The sequence below is a fragment of the Columba livia genome, unplaced genomic scaffold (genome assembly GCF_036013475.1).
Source record: "Columba livia isolate bColLiv1 breed racing homer unplaced genomic scaffold, bColLiv1.pat.W.v2 Scaffold_286, whole genome shotgun sequence".
NCBI lineage: Eukaryota > Metazoa > Chordata > Aves > Columbiformes > Columbidae > Columba > Columba livia.
Genome location: NW_027043323.1, coordinates 124,371 through 137,500, shown reverse-complemented (window position 1 = coordinate 137,500; position 13,130 = coordinate 124,371). Strand labels below are relative to the sequence as shown.

The window sequence follows — 13,130 nt, the reverse complement described above, 5'->3', positions numbered from 1 at the left end:
TCTTTTTACTTTCTTTGTTCTTTCTTCCTTCTTTCTTCCTTTTTTCTATCTTTCTTTCTTTCTTTTTTTAATTTCTTTCTTTCTTTCTTTCTCTTTCTATCTTTCTTTCTTAATTTCTATCTTTCTTTTTTCTTTCTTTCTTTCCTACTTTCTCCCTTTCTTTCTTTCCTCTTTCTTTCTTTCTTTCTTTCCTCTTTCTTTCTTTCTTTCTTTCTTTCTTTCTTTCTTTCTTTCTTTCTTTCTTTCTTTCTTTTTTTCTTTCTTTCTTTCATTCTTTTTCTTTCTTCCGTTTTTTCTTTCTTTCCTACTTTCTTTCTTTCTGTCTTTATTTCTTTCTTTATTTCTTTCTTTTATCTTTCTTTCTTCTTTCTTTCTTTTTTCTTCTTTCTTTTTTCTTTCTTTCTAACCTTCTCTCTTCCTTTCTATCTCTTTCTTTTTTTTATTCTTTCTTTCCTTCTTTTTTTTTATTTCTTTTTTCTTTCTTTTTTCTTTCTTTTTTCTTTCTTTTGTCTTACGTTATTTTTTCTTTTTCTTCTTTCTCTCTTTGTTTTTTCTTTCTTTCTTTTTTTTAGTTTCTTCTTTTCTTTCTTTCTTTTTTTTCTTTCTATCTTATTTCTTTCTTTCTTAATTTCTTTCTTTCTTTTTTCTTTCTTTCTTTCCTACTTTCCCCCTTTCTTTTTCTTTCTTTCTTTCTTTCTCTACTACTTTCTTTCTTTCTTTCTTTCTTCTTTCTTTTTTATTTTTTCAATATTTATTTTTCTTCTTTCTTTCTTTCTTTCTTACTTTCTTCCTTTCTTTCGTTTTTAATTTCTTTCTTATTTCTTTCTTAATTCTTTCTTTCTTCCTTTCTTTCCTTCTCTCTTTCTTTCCTTCACTTTTAATTTGTTTTACTTTATTTTTTTTCTTTCTTTCTTTCTTTCTTTCTTTCTTTTTTTTAATTTCTTTCTTTCTTCTTTTTTCTTTCTTTCCTTTTTTTAATTTTTCTTTCTTTCTTTTTTCTTTCCTTTGTCTTTCGTTCTTTCTTTCTTTCTTTCTTTCTTTTTTTTAAGAAAGAAGGAAAGAAAAAAGAAAGAAAGAAAGTAAGAAAGAAAGAAAGAAGAAAGAAAGAAAAAAGAAAGAAAGAAAGAAAGAAAAACAGAAAAAAAGAAAGGTAAAAATAAAGAAAAAAGAAATAAAGAAGAAAGAAAGAAAGAAAGAGAGAAAGTAGGAAAGAAAGAAAATAGAGAAAGAAAGAAAGAAAGAAGAAAGAAAGAAAAAGAAAGAAGAAAGAAAGTAAAAAATTAACAGAGAAAGAAAAAGCGAAAAAAAAGAAAGTTAAAAATAAACAAAAAAAAGAAAGAAGAAAGAAAGAAAGAAAGAGAGAAAGTAGGAAAGAAAGAAAGAAAAAAGAAAAAGAAAGAAAGAAAGAGAGAAAGTAGCAAAGAAAGAAAAAAGAGTAAGAAAGAAAGAAAAAAAAGAAAGAAAAAAGAAAGAAAAAGGAAAGAGAAAGTATGAAAGAAGAAAGAAAGAAAGAAAGAAAGAAAGAAAGAAAGAAAGAAAGAAAGAAAGAAAGAAAGAAAGAAAGAAAGAAAGAAAGAAAGAAAGAAAGAAAGAAAGAGAGAAAGAAAGAAAGAAAGAAAGAAAGAAAGAAAGAAAGAAAGAAAGAAAGAAAGAAAAAGAAAGAAAGAAAGAAAGAAAGAAAGAAAGAAAGAAAGAAAGAAAGAAAGAAAGAAAGAAAGAAAGAAAGAAAGAAAGAGAGAGAGAATGTAGGAAAGAGAGAAAGTAGGAAAGAAAGAAAGAAAAAAGAAAGAAAGTAGGAAGAGAAAATGTAGGAAAGAAAGAAAGAAAGTAGGAAAGAAAGAAAAAAGAAAGTAAGAAAGAAACAAAGAAAGAAGAAAGACAGAAAAAACAAAGAAAGAAGAGAGAAAGAAAAAAGAAAGAAAGAAAGAAAGAAAGAAAAAAGAAAGAAAGAAAGAAAGATAGTACTAAAGAAGGAAAAAAGAGAAAGAAAGAAAGAAAGAAAAAAAAAAGAAAGAAAAAAGAAAGAAAAATGAAAGAAAAAGAATGACAGAATAAAGAAAGAAAGAAATAAGGAAAGAAAGTAAGAAAGAAAGAAGGTAGGAAAGGAAGAAAGTAAGAAAGGAAGAAAGAAAGAAGAAAGAAAGAAAGGAGAAAGAAACCAAAAAGAAAGAAAGAATTAAGAAAAAAAAAAAAAAAAGAAAGAAAGCAAGCCAGAAATAAAGAAAGAAAAAACAAAGAAAAAAGAAAGAAAAAGAATGAAAGAAGAAAGAAAAGAAAAAAAAAGAAAGAAAGAAAAGAAGAAAGTAAGAAAGAAAGAAAAAAAGGGGCAGCAGGAGCTGCCTGAAGAGCCCTTGAGCATGGCACAAATGGCCAGATTCTTACCTTATCTTGAAGCTTTGCAGGTTGTATTCAGGTTCTTATCTTAGTTTGAGAATAGAGAGCTGAAAGTTAGTCCTTATCTTATCTTGAAAGTGTAGGATGTGCATCCAAGAGCCTCACAGGATTCTATAATGCGCACATGGATAGTGCGCATGTGCTGTGACAAGAGGCGAAAAGGACAGGAGTGAAGAAGACTCCTTACTTCATCCTGCAGACCCCCTGAACGACCACCAGAGAACACTGCGCATGCTCAGAGCAGTTCCGAGATGTCGCAATTGATATTGCGAAATAGTTGTGGAATCTAATGAACATGCAACACATTTATTGTAAACCTAATGAATATGTATGTGCCAAATTGTATAAATGTAGTGGAGTTCGAATCAGTGGTTGGAACCAGCTTTGGATGCGACGCCCTGGTTTCCCAGTCCTGAAATAAAAGCACCGCATAGAACTACGTCTCTGGTTCTGTGTCCCGTTTGCCAACAGCCCCGCGACGCACCCGAGCGCTGGGGAGGGCGGCCCAGGACAGGGCGGGACAGGACAGGACAGGGCGGGACAGGGCGGGCGCGGTGGCCTCGGGGCACCTCCCCAGCAGCCGTCAGCGAGGCGGGGGCCTCCCCTCTCGGAGGCGCCCGGCCCGGCCGCGGGCCTGGGGCAGCTGCCGGGCTCCAGGCTCCGTTCTCTCTCCAGAGCGGCTCCCGCTGTGTCAGGGCCGCCCCGCCCGCCTGTTTTCGGTTCCGGGCTGAGGCAGCGCGCCCTGGCGGTGCCGTTGGTGCCGTTGGCCCGGCAGCCGCTCCTCGGGCTGTTTTCTGCTTGCCCGGGTGCCGCACGCCTGGCCGGGGCGGGGATGCGCGGGCGTGGGGAACTCGCTGTGTGGGTTTTGCCCTGTCAGCACAGGCGCCTCCGGGTGGTTCCCGGGCTCTGCGCCTCGGGATAAACCTCGGAAGCTGTGCTGGGCTGCCCCTGGCTGGACAGCAGGTGCCCACCAAAGCTGCTCTGGCACTGCCCTCCTCAGCTGGGCAGGAGAGAGAAGAGAAACAAAGCACTCATGGGCCGAGATAAGGACGGGAGACATCACTCACCCATCACTGTCACAGGCAAAACAGACTCCACTAGTGGAAATTAATTCATTACCAATCAAATCTGGGTGAAGTCATGAGAAATAAAACCTCAGTCTTAAACCACCTTCCCAACACCCCTCCATCCAAAGAGCTACAGTAAGAAAAACGCTGGGCAGAAGGGTTTTGCTTAAAAAACGGTCAATAAGGTTTGTCTTTGCATTATCAAAGGTTTGTTTCTCAGGACTCAGCTCCTTCAGCAAGGGGCTGGGTATTATTTAAGCCCCAGCAAATGGGTTTGTTCCATCTTTCATTAAAGAAACACTGGGATGGGAGACTCTGAAACAGACTGATTTTCTGTAATTTACACTGGAGCAATGGAGATGAAGGAAGATGTTCAAGCTGGACGTGTCTCCTGGAGCCATGATGTTGACATCAGGAGCTGGAGGAGCAGTTGGAACTTTCGAAACGTAACATTCTATACTGGCCAGCAACCACCTTTGTTGACTCGGGTGGCTGCAGGAGGCACCAGCTACTTCATGCTGGTGCCCTTTGCTGGCATTCGGCGCGCAAAAAATGGGCAAAGGTGGGAAAACCTGCCCTTTCCAGCGTTCCCCAAATGAACAGGTAAATGCTGTAGATCTTAGAGTGCTTTGGATCCTTGATTTCTTGATACAGCCGTGTTGACAGGGAGGTCTGTTATGTAACCGTAGAAGCTGATATGTCTCTCTGGGTCATGGCCACATCTGTAGATGAAATATCGGGTTTTTGGAGGTGGTGGGAAGAGGTAATGATCATCTGAACCATGGGAATTTCTCACGTGAACTGCGCTCAGGTGCTCAGGGAACACATAGAAGTCCTGCGTGAAGATCACTCATCTTTCGTAGTGAATCAGGATTAGATTGATTTTGAATACGTAGGCCACGTTTATAATCTCTGCTTTTAGTTCCTTCCTGAAGTACTGCAGAATAAGTTATTGAGAAGAAAGTCCTGCAACGTGTGTTTGCCCTGTATTTAAATTCCACCTGCTGAAAATCCAGGGTTGGTGCTGGGCTCTCCATTATCGCATCCATTTCGACAGTGGGGATTTTGGCATTAATGCCCGGGAGCTGGGCTTTGGCTCCAGAGCCCAGTGTGTCTCAGGGGATGGCCCAGTTGTACTGACTGAGGTCCAGACGTGGCGTGTTTTGGAGATGCTGCTTTGAGACCCAGCTGTTAATGTCTGAATCTGGGTGAAACACCTTCAAATGCACAAACAGCTGGAGATGGTGTGAGCAGTGCTGTGACAGCAGTCTCAGAACACCAGTTCCCAGACTTGCAGTTTTTTGGTTTTTGCTGGGCATCTTTCTGGGTTTGATTTCCTACTCCTTATTTCCCAAGGACCCACGTCCATTAATGGCAAGAGAGTCTAGTGTAGGATTTGCACTTGTACAGCTCATCTCATTTGGGATTGACCTGATTATCCTGTTGTGCAGGAAAGGAAACTCAACCACATGTCAGTTCAGTAACTTTCTGCCCAGCATCTCATGGAAAGGCTGCAGTACAATAAGTAAAGGGCTTCACTCCTCGTCTGGTAACAGTTTGACATCGTGAAAGCTCAATTGACCTAATTTAGGATAACTTTAGAGTTATCTGGAGCTTATGATAACTTTTAAGATAACTTAAAGAGTTCTAAAATATCGGAACATGGTCCCACAAAATCTTGGCAATATGGTCCCACAGCAGACCGTGTCCTGCTCCATTTAGTCCATTTTTATTGTTCTGCTTACAATAGATGACAACTCTTTTCTCCTGCAGCAGAAGTACAGCCAGACCTCCTGTTTCTGGGAAAAACAACCCTCAGGCTGTTTGAGGATCGGTTGTGCCTTCCAGCACAGCCAAGCTCGAAATATAAATGGACTTTTCCTGCCACCTAATAACAGTGAGTGAAAATATTTTCTCTACTACTTGTTCATTAGAGTAAGTACATACACAAGAATGTCCTTGCAGTGCTTAGTAATCTCTATGAAGGTTCAAAATGTACCGTGGTAAATCAGTGGCGTAGGATCTGCTACCGCAGTGAGTTCAGAGCAAAGAAAGGAATTGTATTGGCATTTGAATAGTGTTGCCATGGGACTCCTTGAGCTGCCATGTTATGGATCTTCGTGTTGCAGGAAAGATGATGTCACAAGTGGTGATTCAGGCTGCTGGGATCCACAGAGCAGAAATGTTGCAGAAATCATTTGCAAGGGTATATAATATCTGAAAATCAAATTAGTTTTGGAAAATAAAAAAGCACCATTACAAGTTTTGTTTGTTTGTTTGTTTTGTTTGTTTTTGTTTGTTTGTTTGGTTGGTTGGTTGGTTGGTTTTGTTTTTTCTCATTCCTTTGTAAGAGGAGCTCTTGGCTTCCAGGAGTCCTGTTAGACGGCTGAACCTGGAGCAGGGAAAGTGTCCAGGGCAGGGCACCAAGACAGGGGTCAGAAATCAGGCAGAAGCTGGAGTGAGAGCAGCGTGACTTGTCACAGATGCAGGAGCAAGGGGCCTAAAATCGAGTTGTTCATGGGCCTGAGCTCCAGAGCTGGAGACAGGTGTCATGAGAAAAGTCCAGAGAGACCTCTAGTCAGAAGCAAATAGCCTTTGTTCCAGAAATTCCCCCAGGGAAAGGTAGCGTGTCCTATCTGGGTGTGTCGAGCCCCCCAACCCCAGAGAAGCAAGGCAAGAACTTGGGGCTGTTTCTGTGAGTGCCCGCACTGCTTTCTTTGCAGTTCCCACATCCACAGCAGTGACCCCTGGCAGCTGGGGCTCTCCTGAACAAAACATAGGCACATTTTGGGTGTGTTGTGAGTCAGAGAAGATGCCCTAGAGGCCCAATGGACATGGGTAACCTGTAGAAGAGCCGTGTCCAACAATCAGAACGAGAAAATAAATCCAAACCTTTTTACTGAAAAATGCATACATTCAAAGTCCATGTGTCCCAGAATAGCATTGCAAACATTTTAACTGCATTTCTCCTTTTTAATACTTAGAAATCCTGTTAAACCAATTTAAGGTGGAGTTGGCTTACACTGTCCGGAGCTAATAATATGCTATTCTGGGCAGTGACACCGTTAACTATCAAGTTAAACTGCTGTATCTTACATTTTCTTGCATGAGATACAACAAATCTGATCTGCAGGAGTGTCACTAAAACAGGTTTAGTATGATACACCGTAGTGCTTTATCTGCTCTTTCAGAGGAGTAGGTACCCATGCTTTTTCATACTTTCTGTTGTTGCAAGATGCTCTTTTGCCACGCTTGGCAGAATAGTTTTCCCAAACGTCATAATCTGCCCTCAATATGATAAAGATTTCAAACTGTACCTGCATGTCTGAACCTGGATTTGATATTCTAGTGCCCTTCTAATAAAATAATGTTCTTTTCTGCAGATGTGCCATTGCAACAGGGTGGCCAAGAAAGGACTCTGCATCCAGCACATCTTCAAGAATCACTCAGAAACCAAGAGAATATTTCCCTACCAGTTCATGCTCCACTGATTATAAGGCTCAACAATGCTGAAGATGAACAGGACGATGAAGAGGATGATGACAAAGAGAACTGTAAACAGATTATTGTTTCTTTTACAAAGAAGTAGAATAGGGCCTTTTCTACACTTCACAACTGATTTGTTGTAATAACCATGACCTATTTAGAAAAGAGTTGTTGACAAGTTTCGAAAATAGTTTCCAGGTAGTCCCAAAATGTTGGAAGTGTTGGTCACCAGATGTGAGGCATCATTCTAACTCCTGTGAAATGCCTACCTGTATATTTCAATAGCATTATCATCCACATACCTCTGTTGTATTAAATCAAGTTTAAAATGTGACCCACAATTTAGATGTCCATCCAATACTCTTCAAACTTTCTCTAAATTTGGGGACACAATTCACTAGATTAATTGAATGTTTATGCATTTATATATATTTTTTTGTTTTGGTTTTGTGCTTTTTAAAAGTAGCTGAACGGCTGACTGTGTCTCACTTAGAGATGAGGGATTCCTGGGGAAGAATGAATTGCACATTCCCAGAGGGTGAGAGGACGACTACCTGTTAGTGCTTCCTGACTCGGTTTCAGTAGGAGTGAGCCCCATGAATTCAAACCAAATAAAAGCCGGGGCTTTGCTGATCTCAGTAGCCTTAACTGAGACAGATGAGGAGCCCTCACTTCACCATCTCTGCCAGCAGATGTTCCAGGAGAGGAACTGTGGGCAGAGGTTTTGTGACAAGCGCTCTCTGGTGACATGTTTAATCAGAAGATTTCCTTTTGGTTGTCAGTGAAGGATTATGTTGAACATGAGCTCTGAAGATGGTTTTGAATAGTTTCCAATCCACAAACATTAGCTTATTCCTATGTGTTGTAACTGCAGTTCCATTGTTCTTGGCTATACCTAATATTAAGGAATCATTGTTGCGTCCAGAAGCGGAACTTACATTTAGAAAAAAACCCACTGTGATCAAAATGAAATTCATGATGGTACATGATTATTAGGAATTGTTGAAGGTCTTTGTATAGATACCTAGTAATCTTTTAAAACCATTTCCTACAGATGTTTCTAATTGGGTGCCTAAGACTGCTGCAGAAATTGAAGAGGAAAGAACCATAAAGGAAATATGCTATAAAACTGGTAAATACGAAATCAGTCAGTCTTTCCTAAACAGCAATGAAGACAATATACTAAGCCTTTTCTTTTCTTTTCTTTTCTTTCCTTTTCTTTCCTTTTCCTTTTTGGCTATGTTTAGGAGAGTATTACAGGATCAAGCACCCCCACAAACACCAATCAACAGAAACTGTGTCTTCACCTCAGGAAAAGGAAATATTCCTCTTGGAAGCTATGGAGCGAGACTTAGAGAAAGGCAAGTAATATTCATCTTCTCAGACAATATTTACCATTAATAGTTAACATTTATTTTTCCCCACATATATACACATACATAGTGTCTCAGACATGGTGACTACCTGTATTGATTGTGGATGCAAAGAGTAGAAATGGGCTGTAAAACCTACGTGTACTATCTGGAGATACACAACCATTCCATAAATTGGATCAGATAGGATTCATAAATATCATTCATGAAAAGTGAGGAGTTAAAGAATGAGCAGGTTATTTGGAGCTCGTTCTTTACTTTGGAGCCGTAGCTTTTCTTTAACCTGTGTGTTATAGAATTGTCTTAGAGACCATGAGAGTTGTACATCAGTTACAGCAGACAGGATCCAAACATCTAAGAAAATACAAAGAAGAATCTAAGAGGAGAGGCTAAAGGAAATTGCACTAAACTAATCACTGTCTCACAGAGGCGGGAGGAAGAGAATGGCAGTGCCATTCCCTGTGCTGACACACCAGCCGCTCACACATTCTTTCTGTTGCCTTTCCAGGGGATGGTAATACAATTCCTACAACATTTAATAATACAAAAAGAGGAGAGAGCTGGGAAAGGAGAATACCAACAGAGCGTATTCCCAGAAGAGATTGTACTAGTTTTAGGATTATACTGCAAAGAAAAATTCCTCTATGCTCATTGCAATTTATGTTTTCCTGTTTAATTTTGGGAAAGAAATGGTTCTGTGGAGTAAGAAACAGATATGTCTATAGTATAATACCCTTAGTCACCAGGTACATCGTCATTGGAGGTGAATCTGTTATACGAAGTTTGAATCTCCTGCCATTCATGGGTATTTCTGCAATGCTGTTTGTCACCTTATCAGCAATGCCCGTTCAGCTGTTAAAATTATGTGTGGGCCCATGCTGTGAATTGTATCACTGAAGTGCCTGAGGATTGAAGTAATCCTTTTGTAAGCTGAAATTATTTTTTTACGCCACATTGTTTTAGTTGTTTGGTTTGCAGGACAACCCGTAGCTGAACTGACACAACTGAGACAGAGGCAAAGCGTCCCTCATGTGCAAGGGGTGAGAAATAAGCACCGGCAGAGAGGAACATATTCAGGGTTGTGGTTTTGTTGCTGAGTTCTCTTGTAACAACAGGCAGCTCAGGCTCAGAAGTTGTCACCCTGTGCTTTGGAGTCTGTATCCATTGGGCTCCCACTGTGACTTTGGAAAAGGGTTTATTCCCCCTGTGACACACACGCAAATTACATCCAGCTTTTCACTCTCAGTTCTTACAAATGTCTATGTGGATTAAAGCCAATGTTTGTAGTCTTTAACTGTAAACCCTAGATACGGTATTCATGAACATGTTCTGATTCATCATGGAAAGTGTCCTGAGCCAGAACCAGTCAAAGTACTTGTACGAGTTCAAAGTGCTGTTGGTCTTTGTCTTTAGAGTCAACTTTGGAGTTTTGTCACAATTTCCTGTGCCAGAGGAAATACAGCCACTTTTGCTTTCCTTTTGAGGAATGATACTCTCCTAATAATTAACGTGTAAAAGCATGTTCCGCCCAAGAAGACCTGTGTATGAAGTGGGAGATTAGGCTTTCAAATCACCATAGAGTATTTGGAGAAGAAAATGGTGTGTGTTTTCTTAAGAAAGTGAATATGTGTTATTTTAATCCCTCAGCAACAAACCACAGTGAGCTGGTAAATAAGCGTCACTCCAAAGAAATAAAGAAGAATAAATGGATTCCTGAGGAGCCAAGAAATTCACCTCATACAGTACCAGGAAAACGTATTTTGAGAAAACAGTTGGCTTATTCATTTTCATTTACTAAACTGTTAGATGATCTAGCACTACCCAGCTAAATTCTGTTCTTAGTGGACAATCCACATTTGGATAGGACTCTCCATAAAGAACATGTTGTTTTAATCTTGTCTTCCAGCCTCCAGGCTCCTGCAATATCTCAACATTTGAGTAACTGCACAGCATTATAAAGTTTGCTTTTTTATTTTTAGGATTTAACACTTCAGAGCCCAGAGGAAAACCAAGTTACCAACCAAGGAGTCAAAGGAAAGATGATGAAACTGCTTCTTATGTTCCTCGTGGGAGAGCAGCAGGAAGAAAAACATATTGCGATTCTTCAGAACCTCGCAGATCAGCGTATGTTTTCTACCGCACTGTGGACGTCACCCAAGAACCAAAGTTCAATGGATCTACAGGTGGGCTTCTGCTTAACCAGGATTCTTAAAACACCTCAAATGTGCCTGTCTGTATGGTGCTACTTTCTTTTTTGTCCCTGCAGGTTCATGTGAAGTCATTTATGCCCAAATATGGTCAAGACTAAATTTGATCCAGCATAATTTTCATAAGTAGATTGCATGCAGTATCCACAGTCAGAAATGTAAAGCTTTCTTAAGCTTTATAATTAGTCAGACAGTGTATTCATGACCAATAATTTAGTCATCTTCATAGAAGAAATTCATTTATTTCCCCAGAAAGAGGAATGAACACAATGTTCTGCACAAATATATCGATCCCCTCTTTTTACAGTATTTTGAATGTGATGTATTCTTTAAAAATATTTAGTAAATCTCAGAGTAGTCCACCTTTCTCTTCCCATTTTACTCTAACTATTGGTAGGTGTAGTTCTGCGGTAGAATTTCAGTTTCCTTTGGGAAATCCTTCCTGTCCAACATCTCTCCTCCCAGCAGGGGATGAAGGAATGACCTTGCTTTGCATGGTGTTTTTCTACAACTGGGATTTCACTGGTGTTTTGATTGTGATGGTTTGTTTTGGCTTCATACCACCCCATAAACTGAAGCAGAAGTACTGAATTTCTGCTGCATTCTGGCCTGAACTGAGAGGAAGCAAAAGTGGCCATTTGTGTGAGCAGGAAAAAAGGAAGAAGAGGCAAAGCCACATCTTCCTGCAGAGGAGTAGGGGCCGGGTGAAGAGCCCTGTGCGTACTTGATACTGACACTTGCCTCTTGGAGTTCTGTTTGCAGTTGGAGGTGGGCTTATCTATCAACCAGTGCCATTACAGTTTTAGCCTTGTTGTTTGTAATACTTTGTGATGTTCACAAATGTTGCCCATATCCAGCACGTGTCTAAATGCTACAGACAAAAAAATCATTCCTAGTTCAGCCCAAAGGTCTCCTTCGGAGCACATCGGTCTTCTCGGGCTCAAGAATGGATGTTTCAGAGGTCCACATACCACCTGTGCGGTACAGAGAAAGGGCAGGTAGTCAGCACTTAGAGGACAGTAGTGGATAAGGGGGTTGTGTTCACAGCTGCACTGCAGACAGTCTGAAAACAGAGATACATTCAGAGAAAAGGATAGAGATGTTTTCCCACAGCAATTCTTCCATTGAGTGCTTTGAGGTTTTAGGTACTATGATGACATGCATCTTGAAAACACCATCAATATGATCAGATAGGATTCATAAATATCATTAATGAAAAGTAAGAAGCTAGAGCAGGTAATTTGTAGCTGGTTTTTCCTTTGGAGCCGCAGCCGTCTTTAACCTATTATGCAGTTTTCGTAGAGATCATCACAGTTACAAGTCAGGTGCTCAAGTTACACTAGACAGGATCCAAACAACTAACAAAAGAGAAAGAAGAACATAAAACGAGAGGTTAAAGGACATTATACGTATCACTATCTCACAGAGGCGGGAGGAAGAGAATGGCAGTGCCATTCCCTGTGCTTACACACCAGCAGGGCACACATTCTTTCTGTTCCTTTCCAGGGGATGGTAATACTTCTGCAGCACTTAACAAGGCAAAGAAAGGAGGAGAGAGTTCAGGAAGGAGAGTTCCCGCAGAGCGTGTTCCCAGAAGCAACTGGCGATCCTTTGGCAATGGAGGTAATATACTTTGGCATCAGCTTCTCATTGCTGAACACCTTATTGTAAATAAAATAACTGAATAGATTTGAATTGTGTTGTCCACAAAAAAAGTTGGTTTTTTAGTCAATCTTGTTTTCAGCCTCTAGGACCTTGTAATATGTCAAATTCTGAGTAACAGCACAACATTTCTGTACTTCTGTTTGCTTTTTCACTTTTAGGAATTCCCTCTTCAGATCCCAATGGAAAACCAAGTTACCAACAAAGGCGTAAAAATAAGGATGATGAAACTGCTTCTTCTGTTCCTTATGTGAGAGCTACCAGCAGAAAGACTGATTCTGATTCTTTGGAACCTCGAAGATCAACATATGTTTTCTACCACACTGTGAATGCCGCCCAAGAACCAAAGGTCAATGGATCTACAGGTGGGTTTGATTGTGATTGATTTATTATTTTCAATATTTAGTATTATTTTTTATCTTGGAAAATCATGGAGGTTGGTCTTATCCAAACTTCTGATACCTATTTGGTGTCAATTTTTATTATTTCTGCTATTATTGTATTTTTAATGTTGGACAGGGGACTGAATTAATTCTCTTTCCATTCATTCATGGCGATATTTTCATTCATCTTTTTTCCGTCTTTCTACTGTCCTCTTGATAGGATGTACTGTGTCATAAATCTGACAAGAGCCTACAGGTGGGATTCAAAGTCCTGTATCTTTCTTTTTGGAAATCTGTTTCAGATGTGACCATAATTTTACATCTTTCACTTTATTTTTAACTATCTAATCTGTCACTTTATGTAGAAATTTAGTGGTAAATAATTTCAATAATCATAAGTGAAGAAAGTTATTTCATCTTACCAGTTTCAGTCATCTCGCTTAAGCTGAGTTGAATCTCCATGTTGAGATGCCTCCCTATCTTGAATTTTCAATAAAAAGAACCTCCTTAAGAGAGTTTCTCTGCTATGTTACCATGAATACAGTTAAATCAAATGAA

At 39.6% G+C, this 13,130-nt stretch overlaps 1 protein-coding gene and 1 long non-coding RNA gene across 2 annotated transcripts; both read left to right on the top strand.

The window, feature by feature from the left end:
* The first annotated feature begins 4,013 nt into the window (after window positions 1–4,013).
* On the top strand, window positions 4,014–9,708 carry LOC135578051 (uncharacterized protein C12orf50 homolog). The gene is made up of 6 exons (XM_065048240.1): window positions 4,014–4,064; window positions 5,184–5,358; window positions 6,845–7,015; window positions 8,002–8,079; window positions 8,195–8,308; window positions 8,829–9,708. The coding sequence occupies exons 1-6, from the start codon at window positions 4,014–4,016 to the stop codon at window positions 9,215–9,217; spliced, it is 978 nt and encodes a 325-aa protein (XP_064904312.1). The 3' UTR covers window positions 9,218–9,708.
* Window positions 9,709–10,297: 589 nt separating this feature from the next.
* LOC135578049 (uncharacterized) lies at window positions 10,298–12,547 on the top strand. The gene is made up of 3 exons (XR_010469438.1): window positions 10,298–10,503; window positions 12,034–12,150; window positions 12,351–12,547. It is a non-coding gene; the product is annotated as an uncharacterized LOC135578049 (long non-coding RNA).
* Window positions 12,548–13,130: the final 583 nt, after the last annotated feature.

Excerpts from the sequence above, each read along its gene's own strand:
- LOC135578051 (XM_065048240.1), top strand. The coding sequence starts at position 4,014 with ATGGGCAAAGGTGGGAAAACCTGCCCTTTCCAGCGTTCCCCAAATGAA. Across the intron at positions 5,359-6,844 it reads TTTCCTGCCACCTAATAACA|ATGTGCCATTGCAACAGGGT; the intron begins GTGAGTGAAAAT and ends TCTTTTCTGCAG. Across the intron at positions 8,309-8,828 it reads GGAGCGAGACTTAGAGAAAG|GGGATGGTAATACAATTCCT; the intron begins GCAAGTAATATT and ends TTGCCTTTCCAG.